This window comes from Aquila chrysaetos, chromosome 11 (assembly GCF_900496995.4).
Source record: "Aquila chrysaetos chrysaetos chromosome 11, bAquChr1.4, whole genome shotgun sequence".
In the NCBI taxonomy this organism is placed as follows: domain Eukaryota; kingdom Metazoa; phylum Chordata; class Aves; order Accipitriformes; family Accipitridae; genus Aquila; species Aquila chrysaetos.
Window position 1 is genome coordinate 14461917 of NC_044014.1, and position 24969 is coordinate 14486885.

General features: G+C 43.4%; 1 protein-coding gene across 6 annotated transcripts in view; it reads left to right on the forward strand.

Annotated features, from left to right (window-relative positions):
• SH3PXD2A (SH3 and PX domains 2A) overlaps nucleotides 1-24969 on the forward strand; it is a 269014-nt gene that overhangs the window by 205782 nt on the left and 38263 nt on the right. For all 6 annotated transcript variants that reach the window (XM_030030152.1, XM_030030155.1, XM_030030154.1 and 3 more), the window contains one exon: nucleotides 22602-22715. In XM_030030152.1, the coding sequence (XP_029886012.1) occupies nucleotides 22602-22715 (114 nt within the window). The remainder of the gene's footprint in view (nucleotides 1-22601; nucleotides 22716-24969) is intronic.

The window sequence follows — 24969 nt, forward strand, 5'->3', positions numbered from 1 at the left end:
AAGGAAGCCCTGAACACAGTCCCTACTCAAACATGATGGAGGTGATGGAGGGGTGCAGGGTAAATCTCCATGCATTAGTGACCCTAGGATTGGAAGAACAGCATCTAATATTAAACCTGAATCATTGGCTTGAACATTGGGAAGCTCATAAATAGCACTTTAATCTCCCACATGGGCTTTTATAGCATTTGGATGTTATTGGAGGCCTCCCTCCATGAGGAAAAACCTGAGTTGCTTGGAGATACTTGACCCATTTGTTGTAACTGAGTATAGCTGGAGATTTGGGATGGGTAATGTGAACCTGGGAAGATCCATCACTGACCATTTGAAACCCTAGGATTAAACTCAAGGCCAATTTATTCAGTGCCCTGGAAACCACTTTGAAGATTCTGCATTTCTGGGTGTGGGCAGGGGGAAGACTACACACACTGACTCATGGGAGAGAAGGTGAAGCTTGCTTGCTTGTTTGCCCAAAAACAGGATCAGGAATCTGAGAAACAGTTTCTTTGAGGTTTTGTTCTTAATCCTATCTAAAATTCCTTACTGTTACTGAGAAGGAAACTCTCTGTAGAGGATGAAGAACCAAAATTAGGGGATGGCTGTATGCTGAGGGTGAGCTTGCAAATTATTCCCTTGCTTCAAGTAGACCTTCTGTGACCAAAATGTCCTTGAATAAAAGTAGAATGACCAGAAATAGGATGCTATTTCCATTGCCAGGCAAATGGGATAACTGAGCCCTATAGAAAATGTCTCTTTTGCTCCTCCTGAGTACAGCAAGCAGAACTGGTTCCTCTACCAGCTACAAGTTAAATTACACACTTGGTCATTCCAGATGTCTTTGGTGTATTTTTGGAGCTGACTATATGCTTCCTGGGCTGTTAGCCTGTTGGTTTTAAAATAAGAAGTGAGCCTCTGGGGGTTGGCACGTGAACCCTTCCACTCAACTGGGAAGTTAAGTATCTCTTTTGCAGAAGTATCCAGGTTTCAGAGCCAGCCACTTGAAAGGGTGTTACTTTCCCTATGCCACCCCAGAGTTTTCCTTGCAAACAATCCTAAGCAGAAACCAATATCCCCAAATGAGGACGCTGTCTGCAGAATGCACAGAATGTGGGAACTCAAGGAATGAATGGTTTTGGGGATGGCTTGCAAGATGCTTGCTGACACTGGTTTAAATTTGGCTCAGGCTACCAGGAATTGTTGTGTAGTGGCATTTGAGGGAAAATGCTGGTGGTTTCAGGGAAACTTCCATTACAGATGAGATGTTGCGACCCTTTGTAATGCTGTAACAGATGCCAGTGTTGAGGCCTCCTTGCATGGTGTCCTTGAGTCACACAAGGACCTTTTTTCCACTGCTTATGTGCAGACATGGCAGAGGATGAGTGCCTGGGCATGCACTTGCCCTTGGCAAGTATGTCTTGGGGGCAATGCTGCAACAGGAATAGAAATAGCAACTGGGCCAAACTCATCTGCACTTTAGCAAAGGCTGCAGGCTGCCAGGTGAGCTACTCTGGTTTCTGTAAAATAACAGTGCTAGGTCATTGGTACATCAGGAATGCCATCTGCTTTAGCTGAAACTTGCCTAAACTAGTAATTCTTCTCCATATCCCCAAATAATATAATCTTCCTTCTATTTCTTCTTTGCCTCTTCTTTAAGCAGACTCATGAGTAGACCATCTGACTGTCCCCAGGTAAATTTGGTAGAAACTTAAGAGCATGCAGGAGGGGAGGCCTCAAATGAGAATAACTGAGTGCAGGTGGGGATTAGCAACCTCCTTCCTGGGTATCATTTATTCTGCCGTGTTTCTTGTTCCTTTCCACTGATCTCCTATACCTTCTGTGGAGAATCCCATGTGATTAATGCTTTTTGATCTTTTGTGATAGCTAAATCCTCTGCTAATTTTGCCTGTCAGGAGTACATTCTGATCTAAGGAAATGTAACACAGCATGTTCCTCAGTTTAAGGAAATCAAAATCCTGTGTTTCTGTGGGACTGAGGTTTTGCCTTAACCTCGACAATGTGAAGCTGAGGCATTTTTCTGTAGCTGTCTCAGAGCTGTGCCTTCATCAGGTCTTGGTGGATGGACTAGAATTGCACTTATAAGGTAGAACTCTGGAGTCAGACTGTCCATTGGTACTTAGTGTTTTTCTTGCAAGTGAGTTGGCAGGAAGGAGCCTTGATTGCTGTAGTTGAGCCTGACCTAGATTGGTAAAAGCAGCCCTCACTTAAGAAAGCAAATTTCACAACTATAGTCACCCCTGTTCAACTGGAGCCATGACAGAGGTCAGAACCGCTTATCTTTGGCTTCTGAGGCTGAACAGTAACTCTTTCTGGGAGAAAGTGGACTTGTAAAGGCTAGTTCCTAGAGACAGCAAAGTTCCACTAAATGTTTGCCTATGGCCAACTCGCACTTCAGACAGACCACTTCCATCAGCGATATAACAAATAACCACAGAAAAATGGCAGAAGACAGTACGGCTAACAATGTGAAGTAACTCGGGTGCTTTTATTTTGGAGGTACACACTCCTCTGGAATTTATCTGTAGCCTCAGCAGCATCCAATTTGTAACAAGTCCTTTGCATGTTTTTGGAGAGTAGGAGAGAGAATCTGTTATGAGCAAGCCACTGTTTTCTTCCTTCTGAGATTTTAATGTGGGATAAAAAAAGAAAGATATAGGAGTGATTCATCCCACAGGCTGTACTGTTAATCCCATGAAGTTTGTGAGCAGTATGTGGCCAGCATCCTTGAAAACGCTCCAGGTGCATTAGTTACGGGAGGTGCCTTGTGGCCTGAAAGGCAAAGGAATGTTAAAGTTGGCTTCTTTCTTGACATCTGCTACTCAAATGTATCCGTCTGTCATGCACCACTTTCCCTATTACTTAATTTTTGCCTCCTGTGCTCTCTGGTGTCTGTGCCAACTTCCAGTATGGAGGAGGAAAATGAGTCACGTAACTCGTCATGTTTCCTATCTATCTTTCTCTGCCCTTTTGCTGCTTTACATTCAGGGATGCCAACGCTGAGGTAGTGATTGACTGGACTTGTACAGTTTTGCCAGTGAATGGATGTGAAAGCTTTGCTCAAGTCAGCAACTAGTTCCTGATCATCCTAGTTCTTATAACTGGGTGCCCAGCTGGGCTTGATATTTGTGTGCACTTTTCCATCTCTCAGTGTGGGCCATACCAGGTTTTTGTTTTGCTGGATGTGTACAGCTTCATAATATTCCCTGAAATGATAGAGCTGTGCCTCCTGTCACATGCTAGTGACAGGATATTGCATTGGCATGGCATGTGGTGCCCCAAGCCATGCAGTTCAAACCAGTGGGCACACAGGTGGACCCAGCTCCGTTTGACAGCTCATGAAATTCATAATGTAGTGGTAGCCAGGAAGCTCCTGAGAGTGTAGGAGGCTGACTGCTGTTACGCAGCTATCCTGTTTTGTTTCTCTGCTATCCGGGGCTGGAGAACTTGGAAGTGGACGTTGGCAGAAGTGATACCTTCTCACAAGACTCTTACTCTGTGCTTGGAGAACCAAAGTCACGTTGTGAAGTCTAAATCCATAGTGGAATTTGATGTTGATTTAAGGGGTCCAAGAACCATGGCAGAATTATATTTTAAAAATAAAAATGTAAGGTGTTGACTAGTCAAGAACTGTTGAGACACTAGTGGAGGCTTTTGAGCAAGTGCTTTCAATTTGTATTTGGATGTTTGTCTGTCCTCTTCTGTTTCAAAGCCAGTAGTATGTTGTAGGTGGAATTTTGCCCAAAAGTGTTCAGAAATTACCGTTTGAAGGTTGGTAGAAGGGAATCAAGAGGCAGAAGACTTTACGGTGTGACCAAGTAAGGGCTGAAGAACTGGCAGCAGTGCAAACTTGCCATTTCTGCTCAAGACTGGTTTCTGAATAGGTGGCAGAGACTCTGGAAAATCCAAATGCAATTTCTCATGGAAGTGAGGAGCAGGCTTGGGGCGAAGTGGGAACTGAGTGTCCAGCCTCAGAGTTTTCAAGCTCTCAACTTGTCACTAAATTGCCTTTTCCCAACACCACATCCCTTCTGTGCAGCAGAAGGCCCTTGGTGGGCAGCAGTGGTATGAATATGATCAGCGTTTGCTCCAGTTTAGTCTGCGTTGCATTTTGTAGTACATTTTCCTGATAATTCTTACTCTTTTATTAGTTTTCTATAGCATTCACAGGAATAAGCTGTAAATGTCACATGGCTCCTGAACTACACTTAAACAGCTACACATGGGTTCAAGATGAGAAATTAGGTTTCCAATCCAGACTTTCCCAAAATAGGAGGAATGTGGGTTGTATTCCGTCTAGCTTTTTTTTTTTTTTTTTTTTTTTTTTTTTTTTTGGATAGGAGGCTTTTGGTTAATGTCAGTCTTGGAGGAGAGGAGAGCTGTCAGATGCCACAGGATCCCAAATGCTCTTTGTACAGTGGCTACAGCCAGAGACACTGGAGTGTCAGGTTTCTGCTGAATTAGTGAGCAACTTCTTAATCATGTGACAGCAGTATCAGGGTTTCCTGGCAAAAAAAAAAAAAGGAGAGTAAGCAAAAACTAATGCATCCTAATAGGAATGTGCAGAAACAAATAATGTTTCCTAATGTGCATGCAGATATCAAAGTTAACTTGTGGCTGTCTTTCTGCTTCCAGCTTCCAAATCCCTGCTGAAAACCTGACTTCCCCTTGAAGTTTTAGGGATACAACCGTCCTCTTTCCCATCAACTCCCCCTTCTGCTTTTTGCAGGGTTTCTACTACTTTAGCCCATAGTAATCCACCTTGAACATCATCATGGATTTGATGCCTTCCTGAATATGACAACAGACTTGCTTGTGTCCTTAGTCCCCCAGGCTGACCGAACAGCCTGATGGCTGTTTGCGCAGGAGCAGTTCACATACAGATCAGCTCTCCCTGTAGCGAAGGGAAGTAGACCCTTCTCCCTGAAGCTGCGTGATGTGAAGTGTGTCTCCTCATGGACGGCAGCTTACTATGAAGTGGCTTCTTTTACTGTGGCATGTATCCAAGCCATTGTGGAAAATCTGGGCATTTCTGCTGATGGCTTTGGCATGCCAAGAGTGAAATTCTTGGAGCTCAGGATCTTCCTCTTCCTCCCTCTCCTCTTCAAAGCCTGAAAAACTAAAAAAACCAACCCCAAAACAACAACAACAACAACAAACCCTGAACTAGGAGTGGGATAGGCATTATTGCTGGCTTCTTTCCTGTAACTAGGATATACAGTATTCTGAAAACAAAATAGAGCCATTTGCCCCCACCCATCCCATATGATACCTCTCTACCCCTCAAAAGCCTGAATGTTTGATGTAATGGCTTCTGGCTGAAATTCCCTTTGTAAGACAAGCTGGGCTTAAGCTATTCTTCTATGATGCCCTCTTCAAAGCTCCCCAGAAAAGGGTGAGTAGCTGTGTGCTGGCAGGCCTCCTCACAGCGGCATCTCTGAACCCGGAGAGCGAATGGGCAGTACCTCAGCTGGATGGTCTGCTTGCAGCAAGTATTGCTTGAGCAGCAACCTCCCGTCTCCAGCCTTGCAGGGGCCATGGTTATGCTGTTGGACTACACAGCCAGAGAAAAATCAAGATCCTAATGGAAAACTTCTTGGAAGACTGAAACTACTCCTGCACATCTGTCCTCCTTTGGAAAAGGTATTACGTGCTGAAGTTATGAAATATTGTCGGAGGGGAAAGTGCTCTCTGCTCTCCAAAGATCCAAGAGCATCTAAGTGAATGTACATGGGTCCGCAGCAAATCGCAGGGTTTGAAGAGCCAAATACCATATTCTCCAACTGTGCAGAGAACACAAGCACAAGTTTGCCAAAGACAGTAAGTTGATACCTACTGGCCAGGAGTTGATATCACTAATATGAAATTAGATGAGACTAGGTAATGTGAAAAACAAAGATTTGCTCAGACTCAGTGTGACTGGCCTCACAGAATGAAGTGGCACACGAAGATGTTTAATACAGTGTACGGCTTTCTGTAGTCCAGGTTTCTGTGCACTTACAATTAATTTATTATTGTAGATGTTATGTACCCATTTGGAATCCCCCTCTGTTCATATTTAAAATCTGATTGTATTGTTAAAGCACTGAGAATGTCAGGGGTTTTGGGGAGGGTTTTTGTACTGACTAGCCTAGCTTTGATGTACTTGCCAAACATCTGTGTGCTTTCTATATATTTTCCCCTTGCCTTCAGAAAAAGGATGGTTGCGTTTATTTGTGGATGAAATACTTTGCTAGGAATGGCTGTAAATCTGAAGAGCTGAAAATTGTCAAGTGAACTCGTAGACAATAGTAACAGAGAATAAGGAATTAAGCCTAGTATGCAGTCTGGAAAAATTAAAATTCTTCAGAATCTTCTTTCTTTCTTTCTTTTTTTCGCTGGCATGGGGATATCTAGAAATTGGAAATCCAGCAAAGCTTCTGATTTAGAAACTTGAAACCACTGCAAAGTGTGAACATTGTGGTGAGACTAGCACAAGGAGGACTGGAAGGTGTTGGAGTTCTTGTTGGCCCAGGCTGTGCTGCATGGGCAAGAGCTCACGGCTGGTAGAGATGTCTGTTCTCTTCCTAAATCTTCTGGTGCCCGATCAGATAATCTCTGATTTAAATGAGCAGTGATGTTACTAGTACTTAGTAATGTTAAACTGGACATTCATATTATACAGTTGAAAGTTTTACTGCTAAATCCCTGAGAAAGCCATGGCGTATAAGCCCAAAAGAGGCCTGGTACACTTGGTTTGGTTTTGGCCCTTAAACTGATTCAGTGTAAATTTTCATACTTTCTTGATGGGCCAGTTATAAAGTGGCTACAAGAGTGTTGATATTTCATGAAATGGATAATAAGGGAACTCCATATTCTATTTTTTTATTTTCTTATTAGATGATACCATCACTGTAATGGTAGTTTCTAATATTTCTGTTCCCTTTTACAAAAACTCCTAAAAACAAATTTAAAACCACAAAAAAACCCCTTGAGAAATGGGGTCATTTGCAGCCCTGTGTCTCTGGAGGATACAGACTCTCTAGAGAGGTACTGTGTCTGGAGTGGCAACAGCTTGATTCCAGATGCACAGCATGATTGAAGTATTGGACTTTGAGGTAGGAACTTCACTTGGACATACAGTTTTATCTGTACATCCGAGTAGACTCCTCAAGATGCTTGTGACACTGATGACCAAGGGCTGCCTTTGTTTGCAGCTGGCTTTCTGTAAATCCAGCCTCTTACTGAGCATTTCACTGTGATTCAGAGTAAGGATGCTTTTGGTGTGTTTTCCACTTTGGGATTTAGATAATCTGAGTGAGAATATCAACCCTTCAGGGGTGTTTCACAAGTCTCATTCCAAGGGATCTCCATCTGCCAGCTTGGGGAGCTGCTGGAAGTGCTGTATCAGTGCTCCAGAGATGAGCATCACTGGTGCCTGCAGCGCTGCTCAGCAAGCATCAGCCTAGCCAAGGAATGTGCCCTTAATATATCCGGGGTGCCCCAGTTGTATTTCGTGTATCGGTACAAAGAAGAGCTGTCTAATCTGCTGCGAGTCTCTCCAGCCACACTTGTGTTTGGCTTGGACGTAGTCACCCCCACTCTCGGAGCCGGAGTGTGTGTTGGCAGCAGGGAATCATTGTCGCAGAGTAATTCCGAGCACAGAGGAGTCAAACCAAAGTTCATTTTGTTCTTTTTCTTCAAACCTACAGTTTGCTTGAGTGGGTAGGGGGTGCGTCAGCTGCTTTTCTTTTTGTTGGTTTTTTTGTTGTGTGTGTTTTTGTTTTTTTTTTTTTAATCAATACCTCATCTCTGTCGTAAGAAGTCTTTTGCTATATCTGAATGAAATGTCATGCTCATGAGACTTCTGGCTCTGGTTAAAGACAGGCATCTTGCTTGCAAAGTAGGGCTTTCTATTGATCTTGTTTTAAATGGTATAGCTACAGGCAGAGAAACCATGATCTGGGGTCACACTTCGCTCACTCTTCTACATATTTATTTATGTTTTAAAAATAAGTAAATATAAATCACTGAAGCAGCCTGCCCTAGGAATACTTCTCAGAAGCTAAAGACCAAAAATAGTCTTAAGACTCAGTACGACACTTAACTGTACAGCTATGAAACATATATCCTAAGGTATGCTAGCAGTGCTTGAAGGCAGGGCTGTTGGTATCCTTTATTCTTGACTTCTATTGCTGCTTGCTAACTTTGCAACTGGATAGGATTATCAACATTTCATCAAAGGAATGGTGCCTTTAAGCAGCAGATGAGAAATCCCCAGGACTTAAACAAATGTGAGCAAAATTGACTAACTGTTTCTTGCAATGGGAAGGTGCTCTTGCAATCCCCTCCCTCTCTCACATGTCATTTGTTGCATCCAAGTAGAAGCAAATAACATCCTCTCACAGGCTTTAGAAGAATATGAAAATACAGATTTGCATTTTGCTCAAACTAGAAAACAGGTCATGAAGTCAAACCGTACTCTGAAATTTCAGTGGTTGTGATGCTCAAAGCTTTGGCTTGGTACATCTGACCTCACCTGCTTGTGTGATAGGCTGACAGAAAAATCTGAGATTTTTGTCTGGATCATGCTTGAGTTTTTCTGGGACTCCTGGAAGGTGTTGCCAAAGTAACTGCAGAAGCTGAAGTGGCAGGGAAAAATCGGAAAAACAAAATTTAACTAGACAAATGTTGCAAGGTTGAATATTTTCACCTTCCTGTCACTTAAATCTTCAGGTAACTTGGGAAGCAGGTTAGATGTCTGTGTGATAATTCCTCAGATATTGGTGGCTGGTGCCTGTGTTTCTGGAATAGCCTCTGTACTGTAACTTCAGCTATGGAAAAAAGCTGTGTCCCTCAGAATGAGTAGTCCGGTAAAGGTTATTAGGCACAGCATTGGTGAGCCAGGTGATGTAGCATTAATGGCCGGTGAGATGCAAGAGTGCAGACCAGATGTTAAATCTCCTTTGAATCTTCATTTTGCTTCAACTTCAGGTGTGGACTAGCAAGTAGGGACATAGTACATGCTGGCAGATGACCAACAAATCTAACCTTTTGTAGAACAGAGAATTAAGCCCTTAATTTTAGCACCATATAAAGCTGACTTCCAAATTTTATTAAACCAATTCCTCTTATTGTTTGGCATCTGGATGAACTTGTTCATTAGCAGGGCAGATTGGGGAGACTTTTTTTTTTTTTTTTAGAAATAAAATTAACAAGTTAATGCTGTGTAATTAATACTATCTGTGCTGGTTTTGGCTGGGATAGAGTTAATGTTCTTCATAGTTGCTACTATGGGGCTATGTCTTGGATTTGTGCTGAAAACAGTGTTGATAATTCAGGGATGTTTTTGTTACTGCTGAGCAGTGCTTACACAGAGTCAAGGCCTTTTCTGCTTCTCACCCCACCCCATCAGCAAGTATGCTGAGGGGGCACAAGGAGTTGGGAGGGGACACAGCTGGGACAGCTGAGCCCAACTGACCAAAGGGATATTCCAGACCATATGACGTCATACTCAGCATATAAAGCTGGGGGAAGGAGGAAGGTGGGGATGTTTGGGGTGATGGCGTTTGTCTTCTTAAGTAGCCATTAGGTGTGATGGAGCCCTGCTTTCCTGGAGATAGCTGAACACCTGCCTGCTGATGGGAGGTGGTGAATGAATTCCTTGTCTTGCTTTGCTTGTGTGTGTGGCTTTTGCTTTACCTATTAAACTGTCTTTATCTCAACCCATGAGTTTTCTCACTTCTACTCTTCTGATTCTCTCCCCCATCCCACTGAGATGCATGGTGCTTAGTTGCCAGCTGGGGTTAAACCATGACACCAATAATTAATATGAACTACTGCAAGTATGGTGTGTGGCCATTCCCAAAATAAACACATTAAAAAGCTTGTTTTGTGCTCCCAGCCTATACTATATGTGTTGGTATCAGGCAACCACACTCACTGACTTATATTAGCAACTGGTGACAAATAGGTCAGTCGAAGAAAGCACGATCTTCTGTGAAAATGGCTTGTAAGCACAAAAGAGCTGTGTTATATCTTACCATTGGATTGAGGAACATCAGGAGGCAGTTTTGAACCTTCAGGAGGTGTCAGTTACTAGCCAGAAGATTGACCAAGAAATTAATCAAGGCACTGGTGTGCCTTAGAGGTGGCTCCCCTCATGCCTGGTGTTGAGGGTCTCTGTGTAAGTTAGAAGGGGATTTGGAAGTGATGTTTGTCCTTCCCAAAAATGTGTAGTCTTGGTTGTTTTCTGCAGCTTGCATTGCACAATGCTTCACTGAGCTGGAGTCTGAGAATTTGGGGGGGGGGGGGGGGCACGTATCTGTGTGTGTGTTGAAGAGCCCATGCAAACAACGGCGGGGGGGGGGGGGGGTAGATCTCTCCGAAATGCAATGGGAAATCTCTTTCCCAAGTAGGGATTTAGATACAGGAATAGGTACTTTTCTTTCTACCCAGGTTTGGGTCTTTCCACTCTGTAATTGTTGCCTGCAGCCCTTGGGAGGAAAACATGCTGAGGAAACTTCAATTCATTAGTCATGCTAAAATGTGCTAGTAGTCCGGTTGGTCTTGCTGGAGGTGTACGTACTTCACATTAGTATTGCGGTGAACTCCCAACTTACCCTTCCAAATGTGCACACATAGTCACTAAATGGGATGTTTTGGAATAAATTTTCAGGCCATATAAGCTTTTGTTAAACTGTAGCGTTCGGACATAGTAATTAGTATGTCAGCTGACAGACCTATCCAAAGACTTATTTGCTATTCAGACTGTTTTACATTGCAAGAACCATGCTTCTGTGATCTCTGTTTGTTTTTTATGGCAGTGCCTAAGGCCCAGCTGAGATCAGGGTCCTGTTGTGCCAGACATCTAGGCCTTGTCTCCAGAGAATGGATGTCTACATGAGGGACAGACAAAGGAAACACTGTTTGGATTTGGGGGGGGGGGGGGGGGGGGAGGGAAGTAACTAAGACTTGGAAATTGGGGAGGGAAAAACTCCTCCCACAAAAAGAATGGGTCTGGTTCTCGGTTCTCTTACAGAGAACTCCCCAAAGCTAGGCCAGCTCCCCAGCAGCAGGACCATCTTGCGGTGAACATGCAGCCTCTGTGCTCCATCACTGACCTTTCCCAAAATAAGAAGGGAAAACCAATGCATTTTGGGGGAAGAAGGGGAAAAAAAAAAAAAAAAAAAAAAGGCCACCAATCTGCCAAGTGTGAGATCCTGAAAAGTGCAAGGTTGCAAAATGCCTGAATTCAAGGTTTTCTATGATGTTAGCATCTATGATGTTCCCCATCACAGTGATTGGGGATTAGCAGTTGCCTGTGCAAAGAAAGAAGGAGATATATGGAAAGTATAGCACTTGCAGCAGGGTCTGGCCAGGGGTGGTTACAGGCAGTCCAGCGTGTCCTCTTTTGGTAGCCTTGTATTGGGGAGAGGGAAGGGTTTAATCTTGCATGCACTCGTAGGGTAAGCTTTAGTGACTACTTGTTGAAAAGATAAACACTACGCCTCTATATCATCTGTCTAACAGGTTTAGGTAATCCCTTACTGTGCTGCTTATTTATTTTAAATGGTGCTGTATTGTGTAATGCATGTGTGTTTGTAATGGAGGGTCTGCAAATCTCAGCTTTTCGCCCAAGGACAGCATTACTCTTGCCCTTGTTTCATGGTTGATTTATTCCTAATGGAAAGGAATAAGCCTCACAATGGTATATTTGTCTTGTCTCAGCTCTGTGAAATGCGTGGAGATAGACAGCTCTTCTGTATCTCACATCATTAATTTGCCTTGCTAACCTTTAGCATCAGAAGATCAGTCTCACTGATTATTGCCAGCAAATCTGTGCTTTACTGCTTGCTCTGGCTTTGTTTGATTAAGCTTGAAGAGACAGAACAGAGTCAGAAGATGAAAATGTTTAAATATTGGGACTTTGACTTACTGCACATTTAATGGTGCCTTCCTGGATGCAGACTGGCAACTGAGGCTGCCGGCAACCCAGCCTTTCTCTGTGAAGAAGGTGTTAATAGGAATTTTGCTGTTGATGTTCCCATAGCTGCAGGGAAATCACATGCTTACTACCATGTAGCAAAAACCCTGCAAAGATGCTTGAGCAAAGTGTGTAGCCTTCTTATCCAGAGGCTAAGCCAGAATGAGTAGAAAAAAGTGCTTAGTTACCTGGCCGTGTGCAGAGTATTTTTTGTAATGTAAGAGGAGTGCTTTTTTTTGTTGAGGGGGGAAAATAAGCATCTTAACAGAGGTTTTTGCCTCAGTAACTTTCTTATATTTATCTTCTCTTCTTATGATGCTGATGCACCTTTTTGTTAGAGCTGGATGGAACCAGATAGCCTGCTAAGTCCCAGTTTTGCTTTTTTGAAGTCTATGTGGATGAGCTCAGTTTCCCCCTTCCTAAAGGTGAATGTCCCCTTCTGTTTCCACCTGCACAGGCAATTCTCACTGTCTGGGTCTTCATGATGGATAAAGGTAAAAGGCAAATCTTTTCCCTTTTTTTTTTTTTTTTTTCCCCTTCTTCTTTTAGTTTTCTATAATCTGCTCAAAATAGGGCCAGCTCAGCTTCCTGCTGAACAAAATATAGTAACAAGTCTGTAAGCTTCTAAATTTTAGAGAAGCCTGGAAAAACCCTTCAGAAAATACTGAATTGGGTTTGTAATCTCTTCTGGGGAGTGTCGATGATACTACTTGTCCATGTATGTCCTTGTTCAATACAATGTAGTTCATTAATTGGCAGCCTGCTAACGCACCGGCTGCTCTTGTAGCCTGCTATTCATCACTCTGGTACTCATTTCCGAAGCTGTCATTTCCTGCAGCCTTGTGCAGGCAGCTCTTTGAGGCTTAGCTCCCAGGGTCACTGCAGAAACGTGGCTTGAATGGAGCTCAGGAGAAAAGCAATGAAGCCGTGTCAGAGGGAGAGCAGAGTGTTCGGTTTGGCTTACATCAGTATTTGTGATAACGTACCATCTGGGCTACAATCTTGCCAGATCTAGCTAATAAATAGAGCTGGATAGAAGTTGTATTTGGACGGCAGAGCTTCAAGGAACAGGCAGGATATGGAAATGGAAATTTGTGAGACAGTTATCTGAGCGCTGCAGAGTGGTGCTGGTCTGCACACTGTGCTGGGCACTGGCAAACCAAGGTGTCTCAGTTCCTTTAGCAGGAGTATCGTGGTTCAGAAGGATCCCATAAAAGCTGTTTGTAAAAGGCAGCATTTTTAATCTGGTGACTCAGCTGTGCTTCAAACTGAACTAATATCACTGTTTGGTTGCTTTATCCTCTGATTTCTCATGGATATAGTGCAGCCTTTGTTCCTTGCTTCAAGCTCTTGTCCAATGTTGCTGTGTTCTGTCCTGAGGTAACTGAAGACTGCCTCAGAGGTAGCAGATGTATTTTTGACTGAAATATGGGATTCCTGTATGACTTTGACTTTAGCACCTGGAGTGCTGTTTGGTACTCTGCTAGGATTGTTCCTAGTCCATGGAGTCTCTTTTTCCTGATTCTGTGTGGTTTTGAGGATTTCCCAGTAAGCAACTGACACCACGTTCTCTACAGACTTCAGAATAAGAAATTAAAACAAAAGCGACTTTTGTCAATCTGTGCAGGAAGTAAATATTGGTTATTCTCTGCTGCCTCTGAAGGCCGTTTCCTATCAGCTGGGGCTGGGGGTCTGTAACTTCTTTAAACCACTAGGAAGTAATTTGTAATCTTTGGACAAGATTACCATGAGGCCCATTTGAAAGCTTATTCATGTTTTCCTAAAGAAAGCTTGGACACAAAATGTGTTTGCTTTAAGATTAAGTCCTGTGAATGTAAAGGAAATTACTTGTGAGCTTGACTGTTGCACCCTGTTGGCTGACCGCAGAAAACACAACCCCACAACTGGTAATGACTAATAGAGAGTCTCAGTTGGCTCCTAGGGCTGAGCTCTCCATGCCCCGTGGGGCATAAAGCCATCTGTTTGCATGCCTTTACTATAGTCAGTTGTTCATGGCTCTGGAAAATCTGCTGCAGGAACTGGCTGCGCTGGCGTAGCCTTTCTGAAGGCAGTGGATTACTCATCTGCTGCCACGGGCTGGGTTTGCCCACCTGATTTCTGTACGTTCTGCGCTGTGTGCTGGAGTCCATGCCCCAGCCAAACCCACTTGTGGTTGGGAGCTCCTGTAAATACTGATTTATGTAAACATGGTACCTATAGTATCACTTTGACAAGTTCATTAAAACCTCAGATCTATAGATTTCAACCTTTAAATGATGGGCTGCTGGAGAGGAGGGGGGGGGGGGGCAGGCTTTAAGGAGGGTTGGAGATAGATTTATTCCTTAACTTTCCTACTTGAGCTACATCTTCCTAACAGTAGAAACACTAAAGGAGATAGAGGACAGAAGGCCTTTTGGAAGTCGATGAAAGACTCTGGGCTGTAACTGAACATGGAGGAAGGAAAGTGCCCCTTGAACTTCCATGATCAGGGAAGCTGTACTGAAAGACACTAGCAGCAGTCAGTATCCTCACTGGTCAACTTCTGGGACCTACTGAAGTAAAGAAAACTTTGGTGGAAGGGAAAGAAGAAAGGAAGATACTGTCCAGTACCACTTGTTGCCCATAAATCTATCACTTTCCAAGAGAAAAAAAAATTGCAAGAAAACATGAAAATTGTTATGTAGTGCAATCAGAACTTGAGGTCAGATAGGAAATCCTGTTTCCAAACAGATCAGATGAAAAAAAGAAAACGTGTGATCAGTAAACAGGTTTTTTCTGTAATAACTGAGTTGGTACTGTGGCTTGGATGGCACGACTACGTTGGCCAGTATACCAGTGCAAGTCAGTAACCTCTTGAAAGCCAGTGGACTATGGGTGGACCTTGTTCTACTCCAATTATTGTACAGTACTCGGCATTCACAGGCTAGCAGCTGCAGCCAGGCTGCTTGCACAATATAATGTGCCCACCTAAAGATAGCTTTGTTCCTTGTCGTGATTGATGAGATATTTCCTATGAGTAAAGCACTCCCTCTCTTAGTTTCTTTTGTTCCTATACTGAACAAAGGCTGCGAGCCGCAAACATGTTGGGCTATGTGGAATGCAGCTCACATTGCAGAGACAGTTTCACCATTAGGTATTCTTGAAATCAAGTAAAGCAGGAAGGGAAAGATTATTTTAAATTTATTTTTAGAAGGCATTAGGATGTTTGAGCCTTGGCAAACCTTTTTTTGCAACTTCTTGGGTGCTGACTGGCCTGTAGAACCGGCTGACTTCATTGCTTTGTGGATCCCCTAATTTCAGTGGTCTGGGGATGCTGGGCAACACCTTGGGCTTGTTGGCTGTGTGTGTTTTGGAGTTGGCCATGGGCAGGCTCAGCAAGTGGTGCTTTCCTCTGCTGCTGTCTTGGGGATCCCAGGGTACTTGACAGTTTAGGGGAAGCTGGTGACCTGGAGTGTGATGGGACTTGATCTGGGATTTACAGGCAATGTCCAAGACTTTTCCATAGCTGTTAATGTAATAGGTAGTGCATTTACTCCCTTGCTTTAAGGACACAACTTGTGTAATTTGTACTGGATTATATGATGGCTTTGTGGATGTACATGCCAATTCTTGAAAACGTGTTTGGCAGATTCCTTCATTCCAGCTGTGTCAATACACAAATCTGAGGTCCTTTTTTTAAACAGGGAGGGGAAGCCCCTGGGTAACAATTGGGCCATAGCAAATAGCTGCAGATAGAGCACTTAGAGTTTGTAACTACCAGTTTGTATTATCAGAACCCAAAGATAAAGTGTGCTTTACTTAACTCCATGCACATGGCGTGTGCGCACACACACACACAAAAAGTCACAATGGTAGTAAGAGACAAATACATAAGCGTTTTGCCAAATGTGCACCTCTGGAAGGCTTGTCACCTACTAGCTTATAAGATTTGAAGAAATCCAGTACTGTGGTATTTCCTAGTTGTCTAATACTCTGAATATCCATCGTCTCTGCTAGTGATGTAACCCATAAAGTATTAGAGCTGAGTTGTATATTATCCAGTTTTCTCTTTTCCCATGAACTTTTCCCATGTTCTGAACACTTCTACTTTTTCCAGAAGTATGAGGAAACATGGTTCCAATCCCACTAGAAGACATGGGTAATATGTATTTGAATGCAGAGGTCAGGGTGTGAATTTCCACGTATATGCGTGTGTGTTTGTGCATATAATGTGATGTGAAACCAATCCAAGCAAGCTAGATGTTTAAGCCAGAATCTGAGACGCACATTGGGACTCTGTATCGAGCACTTATGTACACACCTAGTCAGCTGCCTTTGGTCCAGGAAAAAACCTGTGGCAGCAATAACTAGGATATTTATTCACATGTAGTAGGCCCTCTGTGCCAGCCAGCTTTGCAACCATAGGAAGTGGAGTACAGCAGCAAAGGGATATGCCGACAGCACAGCTGAGAAGTCTCCATCTACCAATGCCACAAGATTAGTAGTAGAGGTTGGAGGAACAAGACAGACTGGAAGGATTAGGATAGCAAATCCATAACCATATAGAGTTGAAACAACTGGTTACCTTAATAGCCAGTTATTGCAGGAAAGAACTCTATTCTCTCCCTCATATGTTACAGCACCCAGACTCTGGGATTCACTTCTATTTTCCTTGAACTCAGTAACGTAACACTTAAAGCAGTGCAAGGAATGCAACTCCTTGTGCTGCTGCTGAGTCCTAAGTATTGGCAGTACTTGGTACCTAGAGTGCAACCACTGTAGCTGCAAGCAAGGTAACAACCTTCGCTCTTGCCTGTGAGAGCAGTCAGGCACAGACGTTTAGGGTTGCAACACTTTGCAAAATGAGGCTCCTGTGGAAAGTGGGGTTGCCCATGCGAACCATGCTCCTAGCATGTAGCTCTAGGACATTAACTGACTGGAAGGATCATGACACGTGGCTGAGCTGGAATCCTAATGTGTGGCCCAATCTGCTTTGGGTATGGCATGTGAAGGGCTGTGAACCTGTGCTGTGCATCTTAATTGTGTTCAAGTAGGATGTCTGCCACAAGCACATCTGTCTTCCTTGAGCATGCCTCTGAGCCCCACTTCCATCTTTATAACGAGACAAACATTGCTTTGTGGTTGAGTGGTGGCTGTAGTGAAGTCTGCAGTGCACACAGGCTGGGAAACGTTATGTGTTTAAAGATGAAAGCTGCCTTTAATATTTCACCAACTTTAATAATTCATCCTGAGAAAACAGCCTTAGTCTGCTGTGCAGTGACTCACACACAGACTTCTGTACCCCAAACTATAGTCAGCGCCATGCTAGGAAGACCTCTTGCATGTATCTCTGTATTTAAAAGAAAGATGCCTCTTCTGTGAATTGTTAAGGACAAAACACGCAGAAATCAGTCACTGGCCTTCATATGAATTCAGTGCTTTCAACCCAGCGCCTTTGCCAAGCGTGTGGGACTGAAGGAGCCTATTACAGAGAGGAGAGCCAGCGTGTACAGTGATAGCGTCTAACAGCGTACAGGCACTGTAGTGAATTTTTAGGAAGTGGGTGTAAGAACATGCTTACTGCAGAGAATCCCTCTTGCAAAATGCTGCTTCTGGTGCCTTTACATTTCTGCTTCTGCATCTTCTTTGGAGGTCTGTCTGAGGCAATTATGACTGACTTCCCTATGTATCAAATATACATGTACCGTGTGGCAAGAGCTCTAGAGGGGTGAAAAAAGCAAGCACGTTCATCTGCACAGCAATACTCTTACCTTAGCTGTTTTTTAATGATCAGATCACATCTTTGAAAGAAAGTAATCAGCTGTTGGCACGAAAAGGTCTGTGTGTCAGGTCTGGAAGTGACCTGATTGCATCTAGTACCGCTTTGTAGGACAATTTAAGTTGCTGGATCAGAAAAAAACCCTCAAGAGAGAGTTCCAAGGCAAAAGGACTTAAAAGGGAGCAGCTCTCTGAAGCCCAAAACGCGCATGTCAGATGTACCAGACTGCTGCTTGAGTGGGATTTTTCCAAAACTCTTGAGAGGTGGAGTGTTATTTAAGTATTTGTTTAGAAGAATGTGTAGTCTACTCATGCAGGAGAGATTCCCATTCCCTTTTACAGTGGTGCTGTCCTTCTTGTTTACTTTAGTTAAGCTCATAAATTGACAATCAAGTCTAAAGAGAAGTTAATGGCTTAAGGGAGAATTAGAAACCAATGTTCAGCATGATCCTCCAATTTTTTTATTTTTTTTTTAAAAGTGATTTGTAGCATCTTATGATTAGGCAGACTTCAACAGGAATAGCTAATTTTTCCTGGTGGTGTGGAGAAAGGGACGACATTGAAGCATGGATGGGTGAGGACGCATGTATACATTAGCAAAACTTGCATAAAAGGTAGTCCTTTAACTATGTTCTAGTAGTTTCCCATGGTGTGGGTTGTGGGTAACACTTAGCTTAATTCTTTTGCTTTTTCAAAGCCTTTCTGGGAGAGGACTGGGAATACAATTAAAAGCAAGAACACGATCTTTAGAATCACAGTATTTTTGTCATTTATTCACTCTCCAGTGTGACCAATCTATTTTGCAGTCATCATCTTGCAGTGTGTATGTATGCGTGGCAAGTGGAACCTTTCATCTCTTGGTAACTGTTGTAGCTCCATGCTGAAAATGCCTGAGAGTTATCAGAGCCTAGATGGACTCTGCGAGTGTAGAGTCATCTTGGCTATTGCAGCTAGGGATGCTGACAGATGCCAACCAAAGGGTCAACAGATGTGAGGAGAAAATTGCACTCCTACCTTAAAAATTCATATTCCTGGATTAGTATTAAGGCAGGATTTGGAGTAATGCAGCAAAGCTCAAGCTGAGCTTGGTCTGGTTGCAGTGGCTACAACTCCCTGTGAGCCTTCTGTGAGGCTTAAACTCCCTTTGAATCCTCGTCAGGGATGAGGATAGATGAGTCTCAGTCTAGACATCCATGCCACATCAGCTTTAGAGTTGTGTTTTGATGCCTGAGAGATAGGGGCATCTGTAAGGGTTAACTCAAGCTGTAAAGCACTGCCTAATTTTTACAGATGGTGTGAGTGCAAGAGCGAACCTCAGACTGGCTTGGCAGTGCACAGAGATAACTTTACATAATTCCCTGCAGATGTTGCTGCAGAATGGTTTTAATAATGAATCGTGAAGTCGAGCTCGACTCCAGCATAGAGGGAGAACTCAAAATAAATGCAATGTTTTGTTCCGTGTTTCAAAAGCAAGTTTTCTAACAACGTTTCTGTGATGCTCTGGGTTGGGAAAGATGGCAGGGGAGGGGACAAGAGATGGTTTGCACCATTACAGCCCTGACTTTCTGCAAACAAAGGCCAGTCTGGCTAATTTGTCTGCAAACCATGAACCCCCATTAACCTGGGGGTGGGGGGAAAAGGGTGGTAGGACCAAATGGCAGCTGCCCTAATGCTTCTAATGATGGGATGGTGCAGAGCAAGTACTTCACGATCAGCTGGGCAGAGTTCTGCAGTTCTGGGCTGTCATGCATGGACAGCGTTGTGGAACTTGTCTGTGCTTCAGCCATTTTCTGCTAGGAGTTTGTCAATTCTTGCACTATGCTGTAATTTCCTTTCTGTAGGGTTATGGCTTAGATGTGCCATCATAATTCAGATTTTCGCCTCACAAGGAGCGAGTTGCCTCTGCAATGTCTGCTCAGCCACTCTAACACCCTGCACATCTTGCTTGTGAGCATCCGTTTTTGACTTCTGTGCTGCCGGGGGGTGCTGCTTGGAAGTTTCTCAGGCTTCTCAGTTGTTCAGGCTGTTTAAGTAAAACATACTTTTTTTTCTGTGGACATGCTACTCCAATGAGCTGCATTAAAGCCCTTCTTTTGTCCTTCTGAGAAGCAAGCTTGAAATGGGAGAAGAGAATTTCGCCGCGGGGGCTGGTTTTCTCTGAAGCTGGACAGATACTGCTGATTTCTCAGTAGTTGTGGAGGTTTCTCGTTTATGCTTTACCCTTGCACATAGTTTATAAAGGAAATCTTTAGAAAGAAATTATAACTTTTATGAGCTCTGTGGTGATTAGGAGCTTTAACCTTAGTGATGGCTTGAAGAATCAAAGCAGCTTAAAACCTCACTTAGGCTGTTATATGCCCTGTCTGCATGTTGCAATGGATTTGGTTGAGTTACTTGACTGTAACCTACCTCAAATGTGACTTGACCTCCAACTGGTATGTGGGAGCCTGTTCATAAGATCAGTGAGTCGTGAGGTTTCCCTGCTGAGGCCTTTCAGGAGCTGGGAATGGCAGTAAGGAGGCACGGTGGTATGGGGGATGCATGTGTATGCACCCCTGCCGTGGGGTGAGGGGTTGCCTTTTAGCAGGGAGCCCTGTTTAGATGGATGGAGGCTCAGCTACCCTATGACACCAAACACAAGACGTTGAACTGAGCTCAAAGGCCACGATGCAGCTCAGTGAGCCAAACCGGAGGAGCTGTATTGTGAAATGGGCTAGCACTGGGTCGGCGTCAAGGCTGTGTGATCCAGCCCTCCAAAGACCAGGCTTTACCATGGTTTGAATTTGGCCCAAGCACACATTTTTAAGTGTAGGCAAGTCCTTTTTGTGCAATTCTGTTTAATTTCTTTCTGAGGAAGAGTTTGCATAAACTATTCCAGTCTAATTGATAGCAGCTGAAAGCCAGCTTCTGACATTTTGTGCCTAATTATAAGTGTATGTTAAACAGCGTTTGCTACCCATGTCGATATGTTGCTAGTAAAATAAGGAACAACCATGAAGATGGACTTGGCAGTGTTAGGTTAACGGTTGGACTTGATGATCTTAAAGGTCTTTTCCAACCTAAATGGTTCTATGATGTTTTTTTGAAACGGTCTGGCAGATCCTGCGTGTTTGCTGCTGTGGGCTTCGTGGCAGGAGAATTCACCTCCTGCTGAGGGGGAATAACTAAATTTAAACTTTCCAACCATGAGCCTTGTGAAGCAAAGTTTCCAAACCTCTGCTGGGCCAGAAAATGGAAAGCCATGTCTGAGTTTTGAGAGTAAATAAATAGAGCTACCTAGCAGCTGTGCAGTGGCAAGTGAGGGGTTTGTCCCCTGGGGCACATTGTCTCCCAGCCACAGGCCCAAGGGAGGAAAACGAGGGTTTGTAACTACTGTCCTCTTGTAAAATCTTCCGTGACAGGATTTGGAACAAACTTGGGTGACTTTTAGCATAAACACTTGAGCATTGTTTCAGCTGGTTTCTTTGTTTTTCTTTAAAGAAAGTTGCGTGTTGCATGATGGCAGAGCCCAGTGAAGACTCCCTTCCCCTTGCCAGGCCCAGGGCTGCGGCCTCCCAGCTATGGGACGGCTGTGTGGCCGTCACACAACTTAGGGCTTTGCCCCACCATAAATTAACTAGTCTTTGTGCCCTGTCTATTTACAGACCAAGCTGGCTCATACCTGCCTTTGCTCATCACAGGCAGGCTTGGGAGTCTCCTGTGAAATCAGTTGGGTTTATGACAGCCGTTAAAGTCTGTAAACTGTTTTGAGGTGCATGTACAGAAATAGCTATTTTCTCAACTCCCTTTGGGGGAGGCTGAAAGACTGGGGTTGAACAATAGTTCACATTGTCTTGAGAAAGCAACTTGCATTTTGGGGGGAGACTGGGAGATTGTAGAAAGCAACAGAACTGTTTTACCTGCTTGGCTTTTTATTGTCCTGTATCTTAACTCTGACCTTACCTGAATGGAGCAGAATCTAGTTGTGCTCATAACCAAGAGCAGCAAGCTCTTGGGTGAGTGATTCTACATCAAAACCAGTGGAGGATCAATGTAGCCAAGCAAGAAAAGAGGCAAGGATAGTTACGGTTGGGATGTATTTAACCATGAGATGGCTCACCTATAATTTTATTCATCCATCCATGGATGTGCCCTGAAGTTATATACCTATAGTTGGTGAATACTCAACGCTTTTGTAGATAGTGGTAGAAACTTGGATGTTCAGGCGGGAAGGCAAATAACTGGTGCCTATGGCCTGAAGTCACATTTCAGTTAGCTTTTCTCTCTTATTTCTGTTCTATGCAGTACCTTCCAGCTTCCCAGGGCATTGAATTCAGGTCATGTTTGTTAAATACCGGCTGTGGTGACAAGTGCAATTGAAGCAATTACTATTTTGTGTCCTGTTCTGAAATCTGTGCCCTTCTACTAAAGTCTTTCCTATTTCCATCTTTTGATTTCCGTGATACCTCGTAGTAGGATTTGGGAAATGTTTGTGCTATTTCCCATACATTCACATATGCATATATACACATACAAAGTGTTTTGATACTGTAGATGTACATGTTGCAAGACTTGTTTTGAGAAACTGAATTGGAGAACTCAAATCAGAGCTGTCATGGATAGACTTCAGGTTTCTTAAAATAAACTGATGCTTGTTCCATTGCAACCTTTTTTACATGAGGCCTGCCTGCATACTTGTTTACCACTGTGAGAGTATCTGATAGAAATGGTATAATAGGACTAAACCCCCTCTCCTTCTAGGAGGCTGCTGGATAACTCAAACCTGCACCAAAGCTGCTGATGCTGTGCTGCCTTCTCAGTAGCATCTTGCTATTCTTGCTCCTCTTAATGTTGACTGAGCAACTTCTTTTACTTCTTTTTGTAGGCTGGTGGTTTGTGAGCACAGCAGAGGAGCAAGGCTGGGTCCCTGCTACGTACTTGGAATCCCAAAATGGAACCAGAGATGACTCTGACATCAACACATCCAAACTTGGGGAAGGTATGAAAAGCTTTTTTGTTATCAAGGGGAAACTGGTATTCACTTACTTTATGGTTCCCCCCCACACCCCACAGGAAAACTTTGAAAACTCTTGGTGCCACTTGTGGCTGTTAATCCAGTGCAGTAACCTCTTCTCCCATCTTGTATCAGTAAATAAATTGTTGCAGAAGAAACTGGAGTCAATTACCATGCCTGTAATCTCTTTGCGACCAGCTTGGGCTGTCAGTGTGACAAAAGGTTCAAAAGCTGAAAATGATGCTCCTTTTAATACCCTTAAAAAGCATACAAACAACTTATGTGCAAGTCCAAGCAGTATATTCTGGTAGAGGTCTTGGACTCTCATGTCCATGGAAGGAGAGAACTTGCATGGCTTGTTTGCAGAAATTACACAAGTGAGAGCTTTTAATTGGAAGAAGATGCTTGTTCGAGCCACAGGCCATTAAAAGGAGTGAGATTTAACTTTAATGGTTGCTTCTCATTACAATTTGCTTCTCATTACAATTTTTTTTAATTAATCCTTGAAACTAGTTTCACTGCTGTTTGCTGTGGTCTATGATTGTGTGGAAAGGTAATTTTATTTGGTGTGGTCTCATTCTACTAAAACTGAGATGCCATTTGTCATGTATATGTATTTAGCTGCGCTGTTTTTTGGCTAAAGATGCTTAATTCAGGTTCCAGAAATGGAATAGTAAAACCTCACATGTTCCTCTGTTCCATTATGAAAGACTAACCACATCTTAATGGACTTCTCATGTAGCAACTGTGTACAAAGGACACTTTTATTATGATTTGCTCCATTCTAATGAACGTCTTGCTAAATTTCTAGGTGCTCTTGACGTGACACTTATGTAAAACGTATGTGGAAACTCAGCTGACCTTTCCTTAGCACAGGCAGGAAGCTTAGAGATGTGGTGGGATGACCATCTGCCCATTAAGATAGCACACAGGCAAAACATAACTTTATGCTGGGCCCCAAGGGTGTCATCTGTGGCTTATTGAAATCTTTGGCTCTGTAACTAATTTTTCCCTGCTCAAAGCTACCCATATCCTGGGTCACTTAGGGTTTAGAGACAGACTGGCTGTAGACTGGTAGGACGGGAACCAGTCTGGTATGATGCAACATCTTAGCAGATGCAAAAGCAGTTAGTAAAGTTTCCCTGTTAGTAAAGAAGAAAAACTTACTGCTCTTTTCTGAAAGAGTTGAAGAATGCCTTGTCTGTTGGTCTGTAGCTTCCTCCCTTTTCCTGACTCTTAAATATGGTGCATGCTTGACAGCCTTACTGCTTAAACTGCTTTCATTTCAAGCTCTCCTCCGCCTTTCATGTTGCCCTCTGGAGTGTACTCTGCACAGGGCTGTTGCCACACAGCAGTCTTTCCTGGGTAATGGAAAATCCATCAAATGTTCCTTATCTTTTTCCTGTCGGTCCCCCTTAATCCATTACACTGCTCTCCTCAGCTATGGTCAGCAGTCATGCTCCCTGCCATACTCCATATCCAGATACGCTGAAACCCGAGACTGTTCTTCCCTTTCTGTTCAGTTCCATCTCAGTGACAAATCTAATTGCATTACCTCTGCAGCTGCTTTGATGTGCCCCAGCTTTCACTTGCTTTTCAGTAACTTTGTTTTATGTTATTAACTGCATGAGCTGAGACTTCCTTTGTTCTTCATTTTTGCCCCCTCCAGTTCTTCTTTACTTGGGCTATTCTTCTCCTAATAGTTATTCCATAAGAGAGGAAAGAACAACTCAGATTCACTCTCTTAAAGACAAGTGTGTAAAAGTGAACATATTTACACAGAAAACTTGCCAACTCTCTCTCAGGAGGCAGGAGAAAGGGGTCCGATATAACTGAGGAGGAAGGCACTTTAAGTGGATTACGTGCCCTAGCACCTGGATTTAGAGTTCATACAAGTTTCAGATTGACTTCTGGAGATGTTGACTTCCTGCAACTGTGCAATCTGTGCTCTGCCTACTTTGAAAGGGTAGAAACACTAATGTAGAGAGCTTTCTGTATCAGCCTCTTGGCCCTCTCCATTTGCAGTGGACCTGGAACAAGTCCACAAGCCAGGCAAACTCAGAGGTCTGCTCTGCTGTGGCAGGCCCTTGTAAAGATAAGGAGGTGCTGAATGCAACTTGCTAATAATGCTGCTTGTACATAGCAGTAATATTTCCATGTGTCTCTGTTTAAATAGTCTGTTCCCTGAGAAAGACAAAAGTGTTTCCTCCCTGCGTCTGAGCCTGCACAACATCTTTTG